Genomic DNA, 23,487 nt, shown 5'->3' with positions numbered 1-23,487 from the left:
GAAGATGAAGTTGCAACTGTTTTCGACTATGAAAGCATGTATCCGTCAGTAAAGATAGAATCGTGCGAGGAGGCGCTATTGGATTTCTTATACTGTAATAACTCGGAATTGCTTAGTTATACTGAAGAAGTAGAGAGTTTGACTAGTTTGGTCTGCCGTGAATCTTGTTTCGCTTTTAATGGACAGATCTACAGACAGAGAAGAGGGGTCCCTATGGGAAGCCCGCTCTCAGGGATCCTATGCGAATTGGTAGTTAGGAGACTGGAAAGAAGAATTTTTCATGGTTTTAAGGAGGATATCATGTATTTTAGCAGATACGTTGATGACCTACTTATATTATGGAGAAATAACAGCAGAATTAAGGATTTTTTGGATAAGATCAATGATAACAATGATGGCCTTACTTTAAGATTGGAGCAGAAGAGTTCCTTGAATCTGCATTTTCTCGACATCGATATTACATTCAAAAAAGGCCACCTGTCCACTAGCGTTTTTATTAAACCATCCCACAGCCCATTGTATATTCCCTCCCAATCCAAGGATCCGTATAAATATAAAATTGCAGCTTTCAGAGCTTTAATAAGAAGGGCATTTTTGTATTGTGAAAGAGTACAAGACAGGAGGAAAGAAATAAATAGAATAATAAACGTAGCCAAGACCCTAGGTTACCAAAAAAGTACAATTCTGGGAATAGTTAGGAAATATGAAGCCAACATCAAGAAAGGGTGTTTTAAAAATGCTCCCAATAGATTCGTAAAATTTACATATAATGAAAGTATGAATACAGTCATGAAAGAGATTGCACACAGAAAAGGTTCGAGGATGCTTATAAAAAGGGCCCCTAATTTATACAAAATCCTCAGGAATGATAAAGATGATATAAGGTCAGAAGAGAAAGCAGGGGTTTATAAAATTCCGTATGAGAACATGCAATTGGGCGTTAAAAAAGACTACATTGGAGTAACCACTAGAAGTTTAGGGCTTAGAATCAAGGAGCATAGTTATAATATCAGAAAGGGGTCTAATGCAACAATTTTGTCCCAAATGGCACAAGCACCAGGAGCTATAGTCAAATGGAATGAGGCGACCATCATAAATCCTTTATCTTCTCCATCTTTGGCGTTAACAGCGGAAAAGTTGCAGATTTATAGGAGTAGATTACAAGAAGGCTGTCTGAATGCGAGGGACGCAGAAAGTCTTCCCTCTGCATGGAAGTTTATGGTTAAGAAGTTTAATAAGGGCTCTAACCAATCAATATAGTAGTTTTATTGAATGTCTTAGTAATTGCATTTATTAATACTTATATATTCATTTGTTGCATTTTTATATATTTTTTATATTTTATTTTTGTTGTATGTTGGTTATTTAATATTTTATTTTAATTGTACCTTATTTAATTTTGAATTTAAATTTTGTATTCCATTGATGGAATTCTAATTCAAATGTATTCTAAACCTGAAGATGGCCTGTGAATCAGGCTGAAAACGTTAGTTTGTTCAAATAAATTATATTTCTCGGCAAGAATAAGGTGTTAAGTATTTGTATATGTATAAAGATTTGCTGAGTACTTTATGATATTATTGTTATAAAGCTGTTCGAAAATGGACAGCAATTAATTATAAAAAAGGACTATGTCTTCCACATGGAGTATGTTATTCACAGCAGATGTTACATTCTAATAGTCATGCACATATGTTATTTATATTTGTTTTCAATTAAAATGTTCTGTGCTTCATATTTATTTTCTAAATATAAAATGTTCTGTTCTAGTTTAATCTTAATGTTCTAATACAGTAGCCCCATTTTATATCACACTTGTTGGAAGAAAGAAAAAGTGCAAAATAATTGAGTACTAAAAAATTCTGGGCTTTACTAAACAAACAGGCCTCGAAGTGCCATTTCCCCTCTGAAAAAGTGAGAAAAGTGAGTTGAAATACAGAAAAAGTGAATGAAAAGTGAGTTTCATAGTGACAAAACAAAGTGAAAACAGGGAAGGAAAACTCAGCAAAATAGCAGTAAAAATTGTTATTTTCTTTTTATTCTGTTATGGGGTTAAACACATTTTAATATTTCTGTATATACAGTAGCCCCCCTATAAAACGGGTTCCTATAATTACGATTCCTATAAAACTGTGAAAAAATTGCGACGGTATCCATAAAAAACGGTAAAAAAACTCCTATAATTACGTAAAACGTCATCGGGCAGCCAAACTACTTTCCGTGCCGTCAAGCGCCACGCTACGGAGAGATTACTATCGTCTGTACAGTATTATATATAAATTAAATATAAATTAGGTACTGTACATATAATTATATATTAATTATATATAAATTATATATAAATTAGGAATTGTATATATAATTATATATTAACTTAATTTATTGTAACTTTATTATAATTATATATATATTTTCCGCCGCCTGGCACCACGCTACGGAGAGTTTAGGCGAGTAAGTTGAGTTTACTATCATCTGTACAGTATGTAAATTAGGTACCGTAAGTCTAATACAGCACTGTAATTTTATACATTTCTTGTGAAAGAAACATTTCTTATTCAACGGCAATAAAAATTATTTATATTAATGATGTCTCCAAAGCTCAGCAAAGTTTTCGCAGAAAAATAACATCAGAAATCACGGCCGCAGTTTGCTGAGCTGTTCCGCGACAAAAACAAACTTGAGCAACGGCGATGTCGAATGGTGCACACTCGGTAAGTAATCCTACAATTTTTTGTTTATAGCGTAGTTTATACGGATTATTTCCAAAAAAAAATATACGTATTTTGGAAATGTTGAGTCGGATTAGTCTAGAATCGATTAATTTTATGGAAGAAAACCTTTCAAACAGCCGTAGTACGTAAACTTGACACGTTCGGGCTGTGATTGGAAGGACTCATAAGAAATTGGATTCCTAAAGAATGGAACGTATCTACTGTCTTATAGGGGGGGTCAACTGTACTGTAATACAGTAGCCACTCATTATATCGTGCATTTTTGGTTCCCCTAAATTTTAAAAAATTTTCAGTCAATAAATTTTAAATTACCAATTGCCACTGAATTTCTATTTGCAACGAAATACAGTATTTTATTTCTACTATTTTCCTTGAAACTACTACTGAAGGCAAAACAATAAATTCGTCAAGATCTAAATATGCAGAATAGGTGGATAGATCAATTATCATTTGTTACCTTTTAATATAGAAGTTGTTTATCTATTAGTTTTAAGTACTGTCTCCTCATTTACAAGTTTTTGTGAATTTGAAATTTCACATCTTTATGTGAATTAACGGTATTGCATCAATTCACATAAAATTTCGAATTCATGGCATAATGTGTAAGGAAAAGATTTCTTTAATTCTGAATGGAAAGTTCTAAAATTTTTATACAGGAGTAACTTTATTTTGCTTTTTAGAGAATTTTTACTCTGTAATTTTATAAGTTTTCATGTTCTATTATATTGTGAGAACCCGGATTTAAGAAGGCTGAGATTCGAATATTTTTATTCATTTTCATCTACCGTTTTTGTTTCGAAACCAAAATGATTTTATAAAAGTTAGGGTTAACTCAAAAAGAGAAAAACAACCGACAAATTTTCTCATAAAAATCCGTTCCCACAAGAATACTTCCTTGTAGAAGATGAGTTAACTGTTGTGTCATAATTTTGTCACTTCACCCACCATTGGTCAAAGAAGATCATCACCTGTGACGTACATGGGGAAATCTCAAGAAGAGAGCCCCCATATAAAAGGCAAGTGCGATGACGACACAAGGGGAAAAGTTATTTTTCTGTACTCTGTGTGTGTGTAGATTACCTGCCTCTCGTCACCACCATCTTCAATAGACTTTACAATTCTGACTTTGATTACGATTTTGAACTGAATTTCGAACCTGGGAAGTACAAGAATTTAAATCAACTAGACATAAACATTTATAACTAGAGGTATTTATTCTACTCGCGATGATCTGTAAGCCCTCTCTCGAATATTTCCAACCCATGGTTAGGGTTGCGACTAATATATATTTTGTCCGCTATCAACCCCGAAATCTATGAATTATACAGATTGGAAATCCCAAGAGGAAATTGTACCCTCGACTCCTTAATTAATCATCTATGTAAAAATGTTCAACAATAAATGGGTATAACGTAAACAAATTTTGATTGGTGTGCGTTTCTTCTGACATTATCACTTCCATACTGAACCCAAAGTCCTCCACGAGATCGCTCGTGATAATTTGTCCTCAATTAAATGCGCATCTATCCACTAAGAAATTGATAGATTGGTGTCAGATCCTAACAGGAGAAAGGATTTAACGATCCTTAACTCTATAACCCTTTCGCTCAACAGAACCCATCCTTTGGACAAGAGAGACCGGACCTCAAGGTCTTGAGTCGAGTAAGAGGTAGGAGAGTCAAGAACTCATAAACATCCTACCCCCAATTAGTCTCACAATATATTTATTTTTTTAAATTTTCAATTACAGCATTTATAATTTTTATTGAAAAATATAAACTACACGAATTTCTAATAAGCAATTTATATAGTACTGTATAATAAAATCACAAATGATTTGTTTTTATATTGACAGTATTTGTCTTTCAATGTCATCATCAATTAATACAATATAACCACAAATAAAATTCAAGATTAAAAATTAAGCTTATTTTATATCAGAAACACTTAATAATGAAAAAATAGAGATTCCATAACATGTATAATCTGTTTAGTAAAAGCCCAGAATTTTTATTACTCGGTTATATCATGTTTTTTTCTCTCTCATGATAACAAGTGGCTACTGTATTTCCAGTAAACCATGAATACTTAAAAAATCTTTGGCTTCTGTAAATAATCAGTCATGAAAAATGATGTTCTTTTATTAAGATTTTTCTGGATGTTTTCAGCTTCCTTCTTTTTTGCTTCCTCTTGCTTTTAACACTAATAAGCATCACTTCTTTCATGTTCTTGCTGTTAATAGCCTTCTCCAATTTTTTTGTTTGCTGCTTCTAAGAAAACTTGGCCTGTTGCATGTATTACTTTTTCTTCTACATTTTTCTGGTTTAAACTCAGCTGCAGTTCTATAATCTTCATGTTATGAACAGCTTTCTTTTGTTGTTCTTAAAAACGTTTCTCTTATTCTTTTAACTTCTTTTCATTTTCCAATTGTTCTTGATAATTTCTATGCGCTGAGGAAGCTAATTTCAGTAGTCCTTTGTAATGGGTACAAGGTGGGGCTTTGGTAATACATGTTTAGTCCCTCCTTAAAAATCAAAAGTGAATTAAGCATTTTTTTCAACACTGATGCTCTATCAGGAGAAAGTGCCAGCGTGAAATTGACTCTCTCTCCCATGGAAATGCTGATTTCACTAATTTGGCAATACTGGGATATTTATCATTATCAGAAACTGTTTATTTTTTAATGCTTCGAGATGTATAAATATTGATTTCAAAATAAAATAATAAATCTGAAATAAATATATTTCAAATAATATAATATTTTATTAATGATTTCATAAATACTGGTAAAAGAAACTTTTTTCCTGCAAATGAATAAAAACCAACATCGTTACAACTTGTTAACCTTTTGGGAAGCGTGTGAAAATTTTTCTCACAAGAAATCACATGTTGTACTTTTTACAACACTTGGAATCTTTTAATTTATTCAGTAAATTTTATATGTAAATATGAATTTACATTTTTGTTTACTTTTTTAGTCTCTCAATTAATGCACAATTATAATCAGCATAAAAGAAAAGATTAAAAAATGGATATTTCACAAGTAAAGTAATCACACATTTTATGAAAATAATACTTACTACATGGAATAATTATACTTGTAGTCAATTTAAACATACATTTAGGCAGTGCTTTTTTTGTCATAGAACGCAATGGAACAGCGTTCCACCACCTTTTTTTGATATATTTTAAAAATTTTAAGAGAATTTTTGAAAATTTGATGTTTGGTCCACATTGAATCGCTCTGTTGAGCATAGAAAATCAGAAACAAAATTATTAAGACGGTCATGCTCCTGCATGTGTGCCGAATCTTGTGTACGATGCTTGTAATATTAATGTATTTTTAGTAATGAGATGAGCGTTCCACCACCTTTTTTTCCCCAAAAAAAGCACTGCATTTAGGAAGATATAGATGTGATCTAACGTTAACAATATGCTATGAAAGAATTATTTAACTGTAGTTTATGAAATTATTTAAAGATAAATCAAGTAAAACAATATTTTTATAAACGACAACGCTATAACCTGATTGTTAATTAAAACCAAATAATATGTCAAATTATGGGGCTATAACAAGAATAGCTAAATGGTCAGAAACGAAATAATTTGTCTAGTGGTTAAGCTATTATCTCGTGTTAATTTTAATAATTATATATTTTGAATTTAAAAGCAGCAGCAGTGTTGTCAGCTTGAGAGAGTAATCCCTCTGCCTAATATGTTTTCCCCTGCAAAAGGATTTTAGTGATATTCTTAGAAAACAGCCAAAAACGCAGGGATGCTTAGAATTCACATTTTTAAACTCCATACAAAGAAATGCAATTTGGAAGAGGTAGATTTTGGCGAATAATGAAAATATGGCATGTTACGTAACTTTACTCAACACTGCCTTCTGAATTTGTAATGAGAGGGATTTTTTTACATACATAAAATAAATTTTTGTTTCCTATAACCTAACAACACTGAGCGACTGTGCAGCATTCGCAAATTTCGAGTCCCGCTCAGGGCCAAGTATTTTCTTCCAGAAAATTCTATTCCGATAGTCCAATAATTCAACAGATAGTTCGGCTTTAAAATTATTTTTTATTTGTCCCGCATCTTAATTAAGCACATGAAAATGACCAAAAAAGTGAGAAAAGTGAGTGACTCCGAGGCCTAAACAAATTATACATGATATGGAATCTCTATCCTATATTCTTTCATCAGCAAGTGTTGTTGATATAAAATAAGCTTAGTTTTACAATACCAAATTTTATTCATGATTGTATTGTATTAATTGAAGTTTACATAAACAAACAAACAACACACTTATAAACTGGAACTGTAAGATCAAATAACCAACATCTAAATGCAATTTCCAGCAAACAATAAATAACAATTTTCGGCCATCATTTAGAGGCCCTCATCAGGATTAAGTACATAAAAAACAGTTCTATAATTTGAATCTTCACTGCACTCCAATATTTTAAACATTTAAAAAGATGTTCAATAAGAATGGTGATGCATCATTTACATCACAAAAATAAATAATTTTTTTAAGGTATAATGTCTACATTTATGTAAATATCAATACCACAAATGCCCATTTAACATTATTCTTTCTTTAATAATGACATTTAAAGACAAGTATCGTCAATATAAAAACAAAATATCAGTTGCGATTTTATTATACAGTACTCTATTTCATAATAAATTGCTTATTAAAAATTTCGGTAATTTAAATTTTTCAATAGAAATTATAAATACATAATTGAAAATTTTAAAAATAAATATTGAACATATAATAGAACATGAAAACTTATAAAATTAGAGTAAAAATTCTCTAAAAAACAAAATACTTTCTGTTCAGAAATAAAGAAATCTTTTGCATATACATTATGCAGTAAATTTCAAATTCACAAGTTTCATTTCAAGTCACTTACAAGCTTCTGTGAAATTTCAAATCCACAGAAACTTGTAAGTGAGGAGACAGTACTTAAAACCAATAAATAAACAACTTTTGATATCAAAAGGAAACATAAATGATAATTGATATGTCCATCTGTTTTGCTTATTTAGATCTTGACAAATTTATTGTTTCACCTGCAGTGGTAGTTTCGAGAACAATGGTAGGAATAAAATATGGTATTTTGTTGTAAAAAGAAATTCAATGGCAATTGGTAATTTAAAATTTATTGATTTGACTGCTTTTAAAATTTGGGAACCAAAACCAGAACAATATATCTGAATCCACAATATGACAATGCACAATATAACAAGGGGCTACTGTATTAAATTGTTTTAATTGAACCCAACGTCTGTTGTATATGGATGAAAACATTTAATTACAGGATTTTTTATTTTGCTGGTCATTTGGTGTGTTGCATAAATCTGCTTATAGAATTAATAACATTCAGAATTTAGTAGTAAAATGTTTAAAATTAAATAAAGTAGCATCCGTAGCAAAATCCATAATTCTCTTCTTTACTTCAGATAAATGAATTGTAAAAACACTTACCATTATATAATTATAAGCCACATTATGAAGTTGAACACAACTCTGACTTTCTGCAAACAAACATATCCCAATGCAATTAGATGGATTTAAACGACACATCATAAATTTACAACAAGCTTCTACTACTTCTGATAATTGTAATAAATTGGCAGTTGATAGCAATGTCTCAACCGTATCTTCATGGATATCGATTTCACCTAAATGTAATAACAGTAATTATTATTAATGCTTCTGTAAATTGTATCCTACATAATTGATACTAGAGCCTGGTTGCTATGCAGAACATTAGTAGTAGCAATGCCTTAACAAGCTGTTTCTTTATGTGCAGTTTGTGTAAGTATTAATATTTAAGAATGACCTAATTATAGGAATGTATTTAGTATGGTTGCTTTCTGTAATATGATGTATGTGCTGTTGTTAAGGTCTAATGCAGTGATTACCAAACTTTTTTGAAGCACCACCGCTTGTTCCATAGTTATACCCAACACTCCCCAACCATACCCCAACACCCCTAACCCATTTTCTCTTGTGTGAGAAAGACTTAGAAATATTCTTAGGTAAACTTTTCTATCTACTTCACACTTTGTTCTCAACATCTGGAAACCACTAAATACAATGTTTCTTCTTACCCGTTTAACAGAGGAAAGGGAAAGGCTGTTAGTGACCCCAACCTTTGCCTATGGTCAAAGTTCAATACCCTGCCTCTGGTACCCCCTGCCACCCACTTGCTTCTTTCTGCCCCTTTAGATTTACTCATCACCCACAGTGGGCAGTAGCACCCACTTTGGGAACAACTGGGCTAATGTTTCTAGACCTTTATATATTGTATGTAGTATGTTGCCTGTATAAGTATGATTAGAATCCAAAAAAACAGTATAATAAACTGGATGTGCTCATTAAAGTTCACTAAACCAACCAGCAAAAATCAAACACTTTAACCAAAACAATGTTTTCAATTGCTTTTGGTAATCATTGTCAGGCTTACATTCATAAAAGTTATAGAACAAACTACAGAACAAAGAATTCTACAAATTTAAATTAGATACATTTATCTTATTGCTGCACTCATGGTGAAAGCTGCTTCTGATTTAATGTAACTTTTTACTTCACTTCAAATAACGATTTAAAAATGGGAAATATTTAAATAAACAAATGCTTACTGGAATTAATTAAATAAAATAAACAAACACCTTTCTCTATGCCAGCGCGTTGTTTAATACATTAGAAATGTTTTCGATCATTTTAAGCAATCTTCTTCAGTTCAAATTCGAACCATATAACGAACAAAGTATTAGAAATAATACAAAAATTCAAAGTGCTTATTCATGACTTAACGTTAAAGCGCATGCCCATACTCATAAAATGAATAGATTAAACCAAAATAATTAAAAATAAACTAAAAATAAACCAAATACTCAGTGAATAGAAGCATTGATAGCACAGTCCTCGCAGCATTTGTGAAGCAGCAAGGAATTGCAGCATACTGGGATCAGGCAGCGATTATTAGACCTACAAGATCAATGCAAGTGGTGAAACACCTGGAAAAAGTTGAGATAATTGAGATACACAAGGCGCATATGACTGCGCAGTGCATCAATCACAGGGATGCTGAAGGTTTATCAACAGCCTGGAAGTCCTTTTATGATAATATAGATTAACTGTTGCAACTAGGTAGGCAGCATTATTAATTGTTTTTATAATATTTCTTGATATATAATTTTTGGTTTATTTTTAATTATTTTAATTTAATCTATTCATTTTATGAGTACGGGCATGTGCTTTAATGTTAAGTTGTGAATAAGCGCTTTGAATTTTTGTATTATTTCGAATACTTTGTTCATTATATGGTTTGAATTTGAACTGAAGAAGATCACTTAAAATGATCGAAAACATTTTTAATGTATTAAACGTTGTGCTGGAATAGAGAAAGGTGTTTGTTTATTTTATTTATGGGTAATATTGTGTTGGCTTTTTAAAATTAATAGTTCCTGCATTTTTACTGTACAGGGTTAATCACAAGTCTGCAAAACATTTTAAAAATTTAATATTTATAAACTACACAACAGATACTACATTTTTAGCATTGAAAGAAACATGAACTCTCCAACCTTTTTTCAGAATAGTTTACAAACATAGTTGCCATGATTTGTTGCAAGGAGACAACAGTAGTAAATATAGCACAAAGCAAACATTGTCCATCCTGATCACTGGATTTAACCCTGTGTGACTTCTTTTTATGGAGATTCATTAAAAGCACTGTCTTTGTGCTCCATTCCTTCGTAACCTCCAGGAACTATGCAAACGTATCACTGTAGCATGGCATTGGTCAACTGCAATATGCTGACATGCATATAGGGGGAAATTAATTATCAGCTAGATCTCTACCATATCAGCAAAGGTGAACACATTCAATATTTTTGACTCGCATAAAAATCTTGGAAGTTTACACCTTTATTTCAATGTTAAAAAATATAGTATCTGTTATGTAATTTATAAATAATAAATTTTTTTAATGTTTTATGGATTTATAAATAACCCTGTCTTTCCATTCTTTCCAAGTATTTTAGATGTGTCTTTTCTTGTGTGTGGTGTGTTATCTGCACTTTGTCTAGATGTACTTCATTCTCAGTTGCATTGTTGTAAGACCCTTCTTCAGTGATTCCTCACATATTTAGGTAACATGACTTTTAGGAACACATTTTGCAAACATATGTAAACCTGTTGATGATCACTAAAAGTGACTGAAAATGTTTGTTTTGATTAAAGTGATTTTGCTGGATTTCTGGTTAGTTTGATAAATTTTAATAAGTATTATCCACTCTCACAAGCACTATTTCATACTTGATTTTTAGAATTTACAAAATACATAATTTTGAGACAACGATCCATGCAGAAAATTACAGGAATGGAAATAAAACCTTCATATAAGCTGCCCACCATAAAACCTGCACCTTCTTTCAAATTCTCTTTCAAACACAGATAACCTGCAGGTTATTCACTCAAAATTATAGCATATACACTTATAAAGCTCAGTATATGTTGTGAGCATTTCAAATAGGTATGTCTATAATGTATATAATTTCATTTCATTTGTTTGTGTGTCGATTTTTAAGATCATCTTAAATGTGTATTTATAATATAATTGCTAAATGTTTCTATAGTTTCTTGTATTAATTAGCTGATCTAGTAGACAATCATGAACTCCTCTCTCCCCAAAAATCATCCCCAACCTATCCAGCAGTTTTATGAAGTTCTGTCAACTTAATCCTGGATGAGGTTATTTGGATGCTTACCATGGAAGTTCTGAGCACAAGACTGCTTCATGGTGTCTGTGTATTTTGTGTAGTGTGTTAATTCCAAGTCAGCATTGTATAAGTTTAATAGTGTACAATTTCTGTCTCCAAGAGTTACAGCTTTGTGTAATTTTGATGTTTCTTGATTTCTGTAAAAAAAACTTTTGCAGTGGCTGTATTTATTTGTAGTACAGATTACTGTATCTGTCAAGCCTCATCTTCCTCCCTCATTACAAAGAATCAGCCTTTGTACTGAGGACTTAAATTTAAGATGATGTTTGTTATCCTTTGCAGATGTTCCAGTTCTGTGTTCAATATATAACTCCAAATGAATATGTCATATGGAACAATATAAGTGTTGATTGCTGTAAACTGGTTTTGCATTCAGTTGTTTTATTATTAATGGATGTAATCTACTGTTGTGTTCTATCTTATTTGTGCTTGTTCTGTGAGTTTGGCTTTTTGGAATCCTAAATATCTGTAGACATCTCCATTTCAGATACAAAGTCATCTTTCATCAACATTCCTATTTCCATGTGAAATGTACTGTATTTGTCAAGACCAATGATGGCAAACTCATGATCAACACAATAAGCTTGAGGTACTGATATTAAATATTTAGAAATTATTATGTTTTTATAAATTAAAAAAATATTTATAGATTCAAAATTTTACATACAAATTTTATTCAAAATTCAAAATACATAGTATGAAAGCAGTATAAAGCTATCACAAAAAGTTTTAAAGGCCACCAATTATGAACCTCAGATAGAAAACAACAGATTTTCCATTAAACAAAATACAGTAGAGCATCGATTATCCAAATCAATTGGGGACCGGGGTTGTTCGATAAATCAATTTTTCGAATAACCGATTATGTATGAAAAAATACATTTACCTATCCTATGTTGAAATTCGTTCAAATCCTGGCATGTCCTTAAGTACCCTCTCATAGTCATGCCAATGCTGCCAGCTAAAACACGCACACCAACAAAAATAATATTGGAGTAGCCCAAGACATAGCCAAAGATTGCAGCACCACAGCACTAGTGGAAATTTAAATTTGCCAACTGGGAAGCTTTTGATTAATTGGCGTTTCAGTTGATCAATATTCAGATAATCAATGCTCTATTGTACTAGTATTTGTTTCCATTATAATCACATTATTATTATCATTCTTTTACTTATGTAGAGCTTACTGTTATTTTTCTGATAGATTAAAAAGTTAAATGATTGTCAGATTATATAGGGCTATATAATTACTATTATTATTAATTAAATGCTAAATAATTTGGAACTATAAACAGGCTTTAGGTGCCATTTATTCCTACATTTAATAATTAAATTAATATTTTAACAATTAATTTAGAAGGTTCTGGAAGAAAAGAAAAGAATCAGCCCGAAGCAGGATTAGAATCCACAACTCCTGTTTACCATGTGGTAGCATTGCCAGTTACACTACCCAGACCTTTATCCAAGTAACCCAGTATGGTTATATCCAAATTAATAAGATCTGGAAGCAAGACTGAAACAAAAGTCTGGGTAGAAGTCTGGGTAGTATAACTAGCAACACAATAGAATGGTAAGCAAGAGTTGCTGGTTTGAATCCTGCTTTGGGCCGATTCTTTTCTTCCAGAACCTTCTAAATTAATTATTAAAATATTAATTTAATTATAATTATTAAATTTAGCAAGAGATGACACCTAACACCTTCCTCTAGAGCAGGGCTTCTTAAACTATAGGTCACAATCCCATTTGGGGTCGCTTAGCGAAATCTTTGGGTTGTGAGATTTTAATGTAAAATATTGAAAATAATTTGTGAGAGTTTGAAAATGGCACGCTTTGTGTCATAGGTTTCGTGAGTTGCACTTTGTGTCACTTCTGGTGCAGCGAGACAATGATTCAGCAACACCGATTGTAGTGTGAACTAGTGTAGTGTTGTTGCTTTTCAGTGTATTCAGTTGTCTCTGTTCCATTGTAACACAAGAGTGAACTGTGGTAGTACACCATTATTGTTTTTGCAAATTTGTATATATCTTTATTTTATATTTTTTGGGTCACGAAAAAAATTACAGTCATAAATGGGGTCATGAATAAAAAAGTTTAAGAATCCCTGCTCTAGAGCCAAATTACTTAGTGTTAAATTAATAATAGTAATAGTAATATAGTCCAATATAATCCAACAATCGTTTGGCTTTAATATATAACCATCAGGTTTAGATGTTTATATTTGTACATTAAAAAATTAAAATAAAACCAAACAACCACTACTCAGCTACGTTTCTGTGATTACATTTAATTAATTACTGAATAATTTGTTACTCAAGGAAGGCACTTAACACCTCTGTACGATAACAAATTAAATTCCACATTATATTTGCATTTGGAGTTAATAATTATCAATATTTCTAAAATATTGGTAATTATTAACAATGGGATAATTAATTGGAATCAGAAAAATCGGGTATTTTCCAGTTATCAAAATCAAGTAAATCTCATTATAATTTTCAATTCTTAAAAAGATTCTTCCANTAAAACAAAAAATGATAAATAATTTTAATTTAAATGGTATCATTGTTTTTATATCAGTTCATTAACATCTGCCCTCAAACTGCGAGTGTAAATGGTAATTGTGAGTTAAAATATTTTATTTCAAATTTTAATCAATGTTAGATTATTAAGAGTATTACAGACTTTTCTCTAAAATTCATAATACTGCATAATTAAAACAGCTGTGTTAAAATTTACAAATGGCAATTGATATTGCTGTATATTATATTTGGGACTTAGTTTCATCCTTTGACATTTTGCAAATGCTCTTCTCCCTGTTGCATTTTAATTCTTCACATAAACAATCAATTTTATTGTTTAAAATTAATACGCATTATCAGTAAAAAATTAAACTTCTATAATAATTGTATAAACATTAAACAAACTAAAAAAAAATACACAAAGTGATAATTTATAAGGTTTAATTCCAAGTGATTTTTATCTAATTTGCATAGTTTGCTGTCAATATATTTGCTTAGACACACAGGAATCTGTGGACCACACACTGTTGAAAAATCTGCTATCCAAATTATTTCAACCACCTGGATACAAAAATTTCTACTATTTGGCACTACATACTGTGCAAAAATTGTCAGTGTTTTCAGATGTAGCTTTCAATGATATCAAATAAGGAAAGCAGTTAAGTGTCTCAGAATGGATAGATTTATGGGAGAAGGCAATGCAACACTTGGAGATCTTGCAAGGAGGAATGAGGAATGCCTCACAGAAAGACTTTCTACAGGAAACTGACTACTTACTGTGAAGAAAACCTGAAAAACTTCATGTAGCCAGCCCATTGGTGAGATGCAAACCTGCAACCAACTACCAGTGTTTTATTCACTAAGTCATTGATGAGGCTAAGCACCTAAGAAAGCCAGTATTAATTACCATGGCCCAGACCCAACTTGTATTATTTTAAAATGTTAAGTAATTTCGAAAAATTACAGTGTTTTAATGAAATTATTTAAATTGTAAATGTATGTAATTTTTCCTATTAACTTTAGTTAAAATAATGTTACGGTAGTGTGTACTAGATAACAGAGGTGCAAGTAAACTTTTGAAGGAGATCAAACATTGGCTGTTATTGTATTAGAAGGCCAAAATATAGCAAAAAGTGGGTTGGCTAGCAAGTTGAATATTTGTAAATAGATTATCCTTGAATTTAGTTGTGTGTTTATTGATTTGTGTGGGAACTAAGCCTAATCCCAGGTCCCACACACGTAATGAACGTTTTTACCTTTGTAAAAACGTTCATTATAGCTGCAACATTTCAATGGAGAACATATGCATTTTTTAAAAGTTGTAATTATAAAGGTTTTTATGAACAATTGTAAAAAGTGCACCGTATTAATGTGAATATGTATTTGAAGTGTTTTTAAATGGCTGTATTTTTTAAACTCTTTCCAACGTTACCAATTATACACCGGGGTTTTTTAGAAAACAGAATCTGAGTTTGTACTAAAGAGGGACTTAAAATACAAATAAGTCCGAAATGCATTTGACAAACCAATAAAAGAAGTTCCTAACCTGAAAGCTGTATATGATAGTCTACCGAACTGAAAATCGGATTAAAGAGACACATTCACAAGGAAAAATGATATTTACAACAGATTTCTGTAAAAGATCCAAGACTGAGGAGGCAAAAAATAATTAGACAAGAAAAGTTACAAGGAAATAAAATATTGTTAAGAGAACATTACCTCTATAATATTAGTACAGATTAGTTTGGATAAAGTTGTTGAATTAAGATTTTTTTAGGAAAGAAAGAACAAATACTTCAGAATTAATAACAAATGATTGGAAAAAGGGATTAAACAAACATTGTGTTAAGGTAAAAAACATGGAGTATACAGTGTTAGAGCTTAAAAAAGTTAAAAATGTAAATAAACAAATTAATACTGGTAACCTAAGAAACAATCTCCCCTTGAAGACAAATAAGTGGAATAATAAAACTGAAGTGACTCTTGGATATTGGAACATTCAGGGGTTACAGAAAAAACTTTCTAGGGAAACCGATAAAGAATATATAAGGAACCATTTTATTATTGGTTTTTCAGAGACTTGAATGGTCAAAATGAAGGAAGATGATAACTTATATTTAGAACAAGAACACATTGTACTATTCAGCAAGACTCAAAGAAATAGAAGTTTCGGTCAAGCATCTGGAGGAATTTCCTTATCTGATACTTTAACAACTCACCAATATGTTTCTTGATTAAAACTATTAGTTATTAAAGTATCAGATAAGGAAAAATTATGTTTTTGCTTTAATACATACTCAGTCAATGTATGAATCAAGTTGGGGAGATTCAAAGATTAATATAATAATCGTATATTTCTCCCTTTAATGGATAAAGTAACATGTTTCCAGAAATCCAGAGTTGTTACACAGTGGTCAATTATTACAAAATAACTACCCTTTACAAACCTTTAACATGCAGTCTATTTTATTAATGTAATATAACGTTTTCGATCAAATTATAAATTTATGGATTATAGGTGGAAATTTTAATCCCCAAATTGAAGATAATTTGGACTCTATATATAAAGGAAAAAATTCTAATGTTAATTATATAAGATTATCTGAAGATAATACTGTTAATGTAAATAGAAAAGTTTTATTGGAATTTGTTCAGGAGAATGGTCTAGTAAATGGTAGGGTTCTGGTGATATTCCAGCAGAATATACTTTAGTATCACATATTGGTAAATCAGTAATAGATTATACAGTCGACCCCCATACAACACTGTTGATAATTCCATTTTATATGAATTCCATGTTGTACGAGTCACTTAGATTTTACAAATACGTGAGCCGTTCACAGCCCGGGACACGTATTTGTAAAATCTAAGTGAATTCATGGAATAACATGGAATTCATATAAAACAGAATTATCAACAGTGTTATGGGGGTCGACTGTATTATTTGTTCAGAATTTTTCACTGATTGGTGTTTAATAATGGAGGTACTTAATCTTAATGATTCAGATCATTTTCCAGTACAGTTGAAATTGATTGGAAGTTTAGAAGAGATATAGGAATGGCAGAAACCTACACAGTTTTAAATTAGAGGTATAGGTGGAAACATTAATAAACAAAGGTTTTTGAGGGAAACTGAAAACAATTTGAATGACCTAACATTACATGAGGTACAAAACAATAAACGATTCAGTAAATAATTATTATAAATGAACAACATTATTAGAATAATATCGTTTTAGAAGTTGTAAAAAGTACAAAGTTCCAAAATTTAAACAAAAATGATTTGACAATAACTGCTATTATTATAAATTGAAGAAACAAAAGTTTGAAACAATTTAGAAAGACAAACTCATATCAATCAGTAAATGTATATCTAGAAAATAAAAGAATTTATAGAAATTATATAAAAGCAAAAAAGATAAAGTATTTTTGGAAATAAGTGGCACACTAAGTAATATGAAATATACAAAGTCATTCTGGAATATTGTAAATAATTTTCGTAGACCAATTTTAAAAGAAAACGAAGGGCTATTGGTTCCATTTGAGAGTTGGTCTCAGTATTTTAAAATTTTTTCAGATAACTATTTATGTAAAAATATTTCTAATTTTAAATATAATTATCAGCCAATAGATAAAACATGTGAACATTTATTTAGTATAAATAATTTAGGTAATAATATAAGAAAATTAAAGGATAATACACCTCCAGGTTATGACTCCATTTCCAATTTTATAATGAAAAATTTACTGAAGAATGTAAAATTCTTGGTTAGACAATTTAATGATTTATATAATATGAGTAAGATTCCATAAGACTGGAACAAGGTTGATCTTTAGATGTTTAAAAAAAGGGAGAGGAAATTTCCACATAATTATAGACCTATAAGCACTTCTTTCAGGCCTTTGTAAGTTATTTACTTCAGTTTGATTAACAAAGTTTAATGATTGGGTTGAACAGAATCACTATAGAAATAATCATATTCAATTTGCAATTAAAAACGGGGTACTCAGTTGGCCTTATTTGTCTTAATTGCAATTATTCAATTACAACTTAGTAAAAAGAGACATAAGATGTTTGCTTTATTTTTAGATATTAAGAAGGCCTATGATTCTGTTATTATTTCAAATTTACAAAAGAAAATGATTAAATACCAAGCAGAAGAATAATTTATAAAAATGATAGGTTTATTGTTTGGGTGCTATGAGGTAATGATTACACATAAAACTATTCAATGGCCAGCTTTTGAGATTTACCTTGGGTTATTACATGGTAACCCTTAGTGACCACATTTGTTTAATTTTTATACATTCAATCTCAATGATTGTTTTAAGAGAGAGGAAAATGATTTTTTAATTGTTAGCAGGTAGTATATTCAATGTCATATGCGGACAACACGGTGCTTGTTGCTCCGACAACAACTGGCTTACATAGGAAGATACAGGCTGTGTACGAGTTTTGTGAAGAGTTAAAATTCAAAATTGATTCCGGTAAGTCATTTGTGATGGTATTTTTGAATGAAGGTAGACTTTCCAAAGAACATGTCGTTTTATCTTAAAAATGAAGAACTATAAATGATATAAGAAATCAAATTCTTTTATTATTTTAATATTAGACTTTTGCATACATTGTATTGATTCTCAAATGATAAAGTAGGAATCAGCATGACTCCCCTTTATCATTTGAGAATCAATACAAACAATGTATGCAAAAATCAAATATATTGATTAATAACATGCTGAGATTATTTATTCAACTAAAATTGAAAAATCTCATTACCCAATTTCATGATACAGTAATACCTCAACTCACGCTACCCTGACTTACTCAAACCCAGAGTTATGCGATTTTCAAATCTTGTTGATTCCTCTTTTGTTTGAGCGCCACGCAACTCTTGATTACTTCCCACACTATTGTTCAGCTTACATGTTCGGACATGTCGCGTGGAATCGACGCATAGCTACAATTTATTTTGTGTTATTTATTTCTGTGTTTGTTATATCTACGGAGATTTGAAAGACTATGTCATCCAAACGAAGTAGGACTGATTCTTCTGTATCAAATAAGAAAAAAAACTTTATCTTTGGAATGTAAAGTTAACATTATTAACTTCGATAGAAAAATGAAAATTTTTGAATTGGCAAAGAAGTTTGATCTACCGGAATCGACGGTCAGAACAATTATAAAAGGTAAAGAAAAAATTCTCAAAGCTGTGAAAAATGCTCAATCTTTAAATTCAAACATCATTCGTAAACATCACAGTATTATCACTGAGATGGAAACAATGTTAAAATTATGGTGTGATAATCAAGTAAATGTGAAAAATTGTCCTGTTGATCAAACCACGGTGTGCTGTCAAGCTAAGCTGGTTTTTGAAAGATTGAAAGAGGATGCTGGAGAAATGGCTAAATATGAAGAGTTTAAAGTTAGTAACAGTTGGTTCAACCGATTCAAAAGTTGTTGTAATTGGCATAGCATTGCAGAAAGTGGAGAAGCGGCAAGTGCTGATAAAGAGGCTGCGTCTTACTATCCAGAGAAATTCAAAGCTATGATAGATGAAGGTGATTATGATAGATGAAGGGATAGAGGAAGACAAATTAAACATCCACTCCGCTTTGATGAAAAATTTGGTTATTACAGCATAAGTGTAAATTACTGTGATGCTACTGTTCCAGAAAATTTTCAGGAGGAGATGACAAGTGATGATTCAAAGAAATGGAAAGCAGCAATGAATTCCGAGATGGACAGTCTTGTGATAAACAATACATGGATACTTGTAAGCAAGCCTCCTAAAGACAAAAGGGTAATTGATGTGAAGTGGATTTACAGAAAGAAGAGTGAAAGTGAATATAAAGCCAAGTTAGTGGTAAGAGGTTTTCAACAAACTGATTGTATTGATGACATTTATTCTCCTGTTGCTAAAATGCCGACTTTAAAGTTGTTATTGTCTTATTGCTGTCAAAATTCTTTAAATATTCATCAAATGGATGTAGAAACAGCATTTCTAAATGGTAAAGTTTTGAAGTTTATGTAAAACAGCCAATTGGTTATGAAGATGGTACTGATAGAGTTTATAAATTGAATAAGTTATTATATGGATTAAGGGAAAGTCCTCGAGCATGGTATGAATGTTTTAATGACNAAAATCACATACATTATAGAGACAGCCATTCCAAACACTCACAATGTACAAAACACATGCACTGAAAAAATTAGCAAGTACACAGAACTCGCCCAGGAAATAAGGCATCTGTGGAGGATGGATAAGGTGCTTATTGTACCTGTCTTTCTCTTCTGTACAGGTGTGATACCACACACACTACACAAAAGCCTGGGAACATTACAATTGAATAGAAATACATACATCACACTACAGAAGGCCACTATATTGAATACATGTGGTATTGTTAGAAAATTCCTGAATACAGACACTAACACTGACACACTTATTTAATTTTAGTTTTGTTTTGGTTGCTATGCCTTGACTCTTGTCTGGCATAGTACACAGCCACTGATGTCAACCGAATATAACCCACTAAACCAAGCATAATAATAATAATGTAACATAATTAATAAATTACTTTCAATAACTCACCAGTATAGCAATAATAAATTAAAGCTTGAAGTGCTTCTGCATTAACGGCCTGAAGTTCAACTTCCTGTTGAAAAGCTTCTCTCAGATCATTCGTAAACATAGCAGCAAAGTAATCACTAGCGGCACTAAGGACCAAACGATGAGCTGGAATTCTTAAATTTTCTACTTTAAGTACGACGTCCGTTAACTGACGATTTACAAATAAGGACTTCATTCTCTGTAAACTGCATTCCGCATGACGTGAAGAACAGAAAGTACCATCTGGCCGAACCAAACCTTCCTGTCGATCGCTCGTCATGCTACCAACAGAACCTTCCCTGGAAATTGACGATGCATAACTGAAAATAACAGACACCAAATTATAAAGACAACAAATGATTCGTTTTAAATTACAATTATAAGTTATTATAAAATTATTTATTTTTACTTTAACATTTTCTAATCTTTTTAAAAATTTGTACAATCGAAAACTTTACCAAGTGTTTTTGTAGCACTAGCGAAAGCTGGACAACATACCAGAAAAATATTTAAGTTTTAATTAATAGCATTAATAGCATTATATGAAGAATATTTTTGTACAACTTTGTGTTTATTTTTTGTCACCCTGAGTGACAAAAAATAAACACAAAGTTGTACAAAAATATTCTTCAGACCTGTCAACTTCTCAGATTTCAAAGAAACATCACCCCACCACGTACAGAGTTCCAACTCAAATTTTTGTTTTAAATTCCATTACTTTCCCTGACTTCCCTTGACCAACTTTGTAGAAATTCCCCAACCCTCACATCCCTTACAGTACAGCACATTGGCAAAATAAAACAACATATAACATACTATGCAAATATGCTATTGCTTCTTCAACTTTTTAATTAGTTATTTTTTCTAATTAACAGTTACATAATTTTTATAATTATATACAGTCAATACACCTTAATACTGAGAATGCACATTTATTGAGCTAAACAAATGTTTTCAACCCATTTCATGAGTCATCATCAGGTTAAAGACGTTCAAATCTAAGCAATTATCGAACATGTTCAAATTTAAATTATATTAGAACATACGTTGAAATTAAATTATGTAAATAAGCATAACAAAATTAATACAATAAATACGAAAAACAAAATAATATAAAAAGGAATACAAAATATGGTAATTTCCCGCAATCTAATATGTAAACATTTTTATATATTAACCCCGGTTTTCATTGTATCATCCTATGAGTTTTTTCTGATTATGTATTTCCATGCCAACGGTAAAATGGTTGCATCCTTATAGTTTAAACATTTATCCGTCAAGCTGGAGCTGTAGATCTCACATTTCTCTGTTGTGGATGCAAGTGTTGGCGAGTGTACCTTTGCAATGATTCTGGCCTCCTCCCATTTAACTACAGATCCATCTGTTTGCGCTATTTTTGATAACGCTGTTGCATATTGGCTCTTTGCAACGTCATACTTGTGCTCCTTCATCCTCACGCTAAGGTTTCTATTAGTGACTCCTATGTATTCTTTATCTATTCCTAATTGGTCGTTCTTTTATGGTATTGCATACACTCCTGCTTGTTCTTTTTCATTAATTTTTTCTTTGTCGTTTCTGAGCAACATATATAATGTGGGAGCTCTTTTGTATACTATATTGGTGTTTTTGTAGTTCGCGATTTCTTTCATAACCGGGAATAGATGTTTATTATATGTAAATTTTGTGATGTTGCTGCTTCCTCTGGTTTTTTCTTTTTGCTCTTTCTAGGATCGTTGTATGCGGTAATTAGACGCTCTACAGATCTTGTTCCAAAACCAACCCTTTCGCCACTTCTTTAATTCTATTCAGTTTCAGTTCCTCTATCGTGTCTATTACGTTGGAGCAATACAGAAACGCTCTTCTGATTAGCACCCTAAAGGCAGAGAGTTTATAAACAGTTGGATCATTAGATGTCGCTGGTATATATATCGGATCATGAGTGAGCTTGATATACACCTTTGTGTACAGTGATCCATTCCTAAATTCAATTTTAACGTCCAAGAAATGTAGTTCTTTGCTACTAATCTGTTCTAGGTTCAGTTTTAAACAATGTTGGTTGGAATTAATTTGGCTCAAGAATTGTTGTATCTTTGTGTCATTCTTCCAGCGACATCTAATGATCCAACTGTTTATAAACTCTCTGCCTTTAGGGTGCTAATCAGAAGAGCGTTTCTGTATTGCTCCAACGTAATAGACACGATAGAGGAACTGAAACTGAATAGAATTAAAGAAGTGGCGAAAGGGTTGGTTTTGGAACAAGATCTGTAGAGCGTCTAATTACTGCATACAACGATCCTAGAAAGAGCAAAAAGAAAAAACCAGAGGAAGCAGCAACATCACAAAATTTACATATAATAAACATCTATTCCCGGTTATGAAAGAAATCGCGAACTACAAAAACACCAATATAGTATACAAAAGAGCTCCCACATTATATATGTTGCTCAGAAACGACAAAGAAAAAATTAATGAAAAAGAACAAGCAGGAGTGTATGCAATACCATAAAAGAACGACCAATTAGGAATAGATAAAGAATACATAGGAGTCACTAATAGAAACCTTAGCGTGAGGATGAAGGAGCACAAGTATGACGTTGCAAAGAGCCGATATGCAACAGCGTTATCAAAAATAGCGCAAACAGATGGATCTGTAGTTAAATGGGAGGAGGCCAGAATCATTGCAAAGGTACACTCGCCAACACTTGCATCCACAACAGAGAAATGTGAGATCTACAGCTCCAGCTTGACGGATAAATGTTTAAACTATAAGGATGCAACCATTTTACCGTCGGCATGGAAATACATAATCAGAAAAAACTCGTAGGA

The 23,487-nt window shown here is 31.4% G+C and overlaps 1 protein-coding gene across 1 annotated transcript in view; it reads right to left on the bottom strand.

Annotated features, from left to right (window-relative positions):
* Positions 1-23,487, bottom strand: part of LOC111619488 (kelch-like protein 5) — a 165,653-nt gene that overhangs the window by 126,207 nt on the left and 15,959 nt on the right. The window contains exons 3-4 of the mRNA XM_023361217.1: positions 20,644-20,981; positions 8,227-8,423 (exon numbers count right to left, since the gene is read on the bottom strand). Coding sequence (XP_023216985.1) covers positions 8,227-8,423; positions 20,644-20,981 — 535 coding nt within the window. The remainder of the gene's footprint in view (positions 1-8,226; positions 8,424-20,643; positions 20,982-23,487) is intronic.

Source organism: Centruroides sculpturatus, unplaced genomic scaffold, assembly GCF_000671375.1.
Source record: "Centruroides sculpturatus isolate CEXI.00-Female unplaced genomic scaffold, Cexi_2.0 scaffold185, whole genome shotgun sequence".
NCBI classification, from domain to species: domain Eukaryota; kingdom Metazoa; phylum Arthropoda; class Arachnida; order Scorpiones; family Buthidae; genus Centruroides; species Centruroides sculpturatus.
Note: the sequence above shows the minus strand (reverse complement) of the source record. Positions and strands in the feature narration are given on the sequence as shown.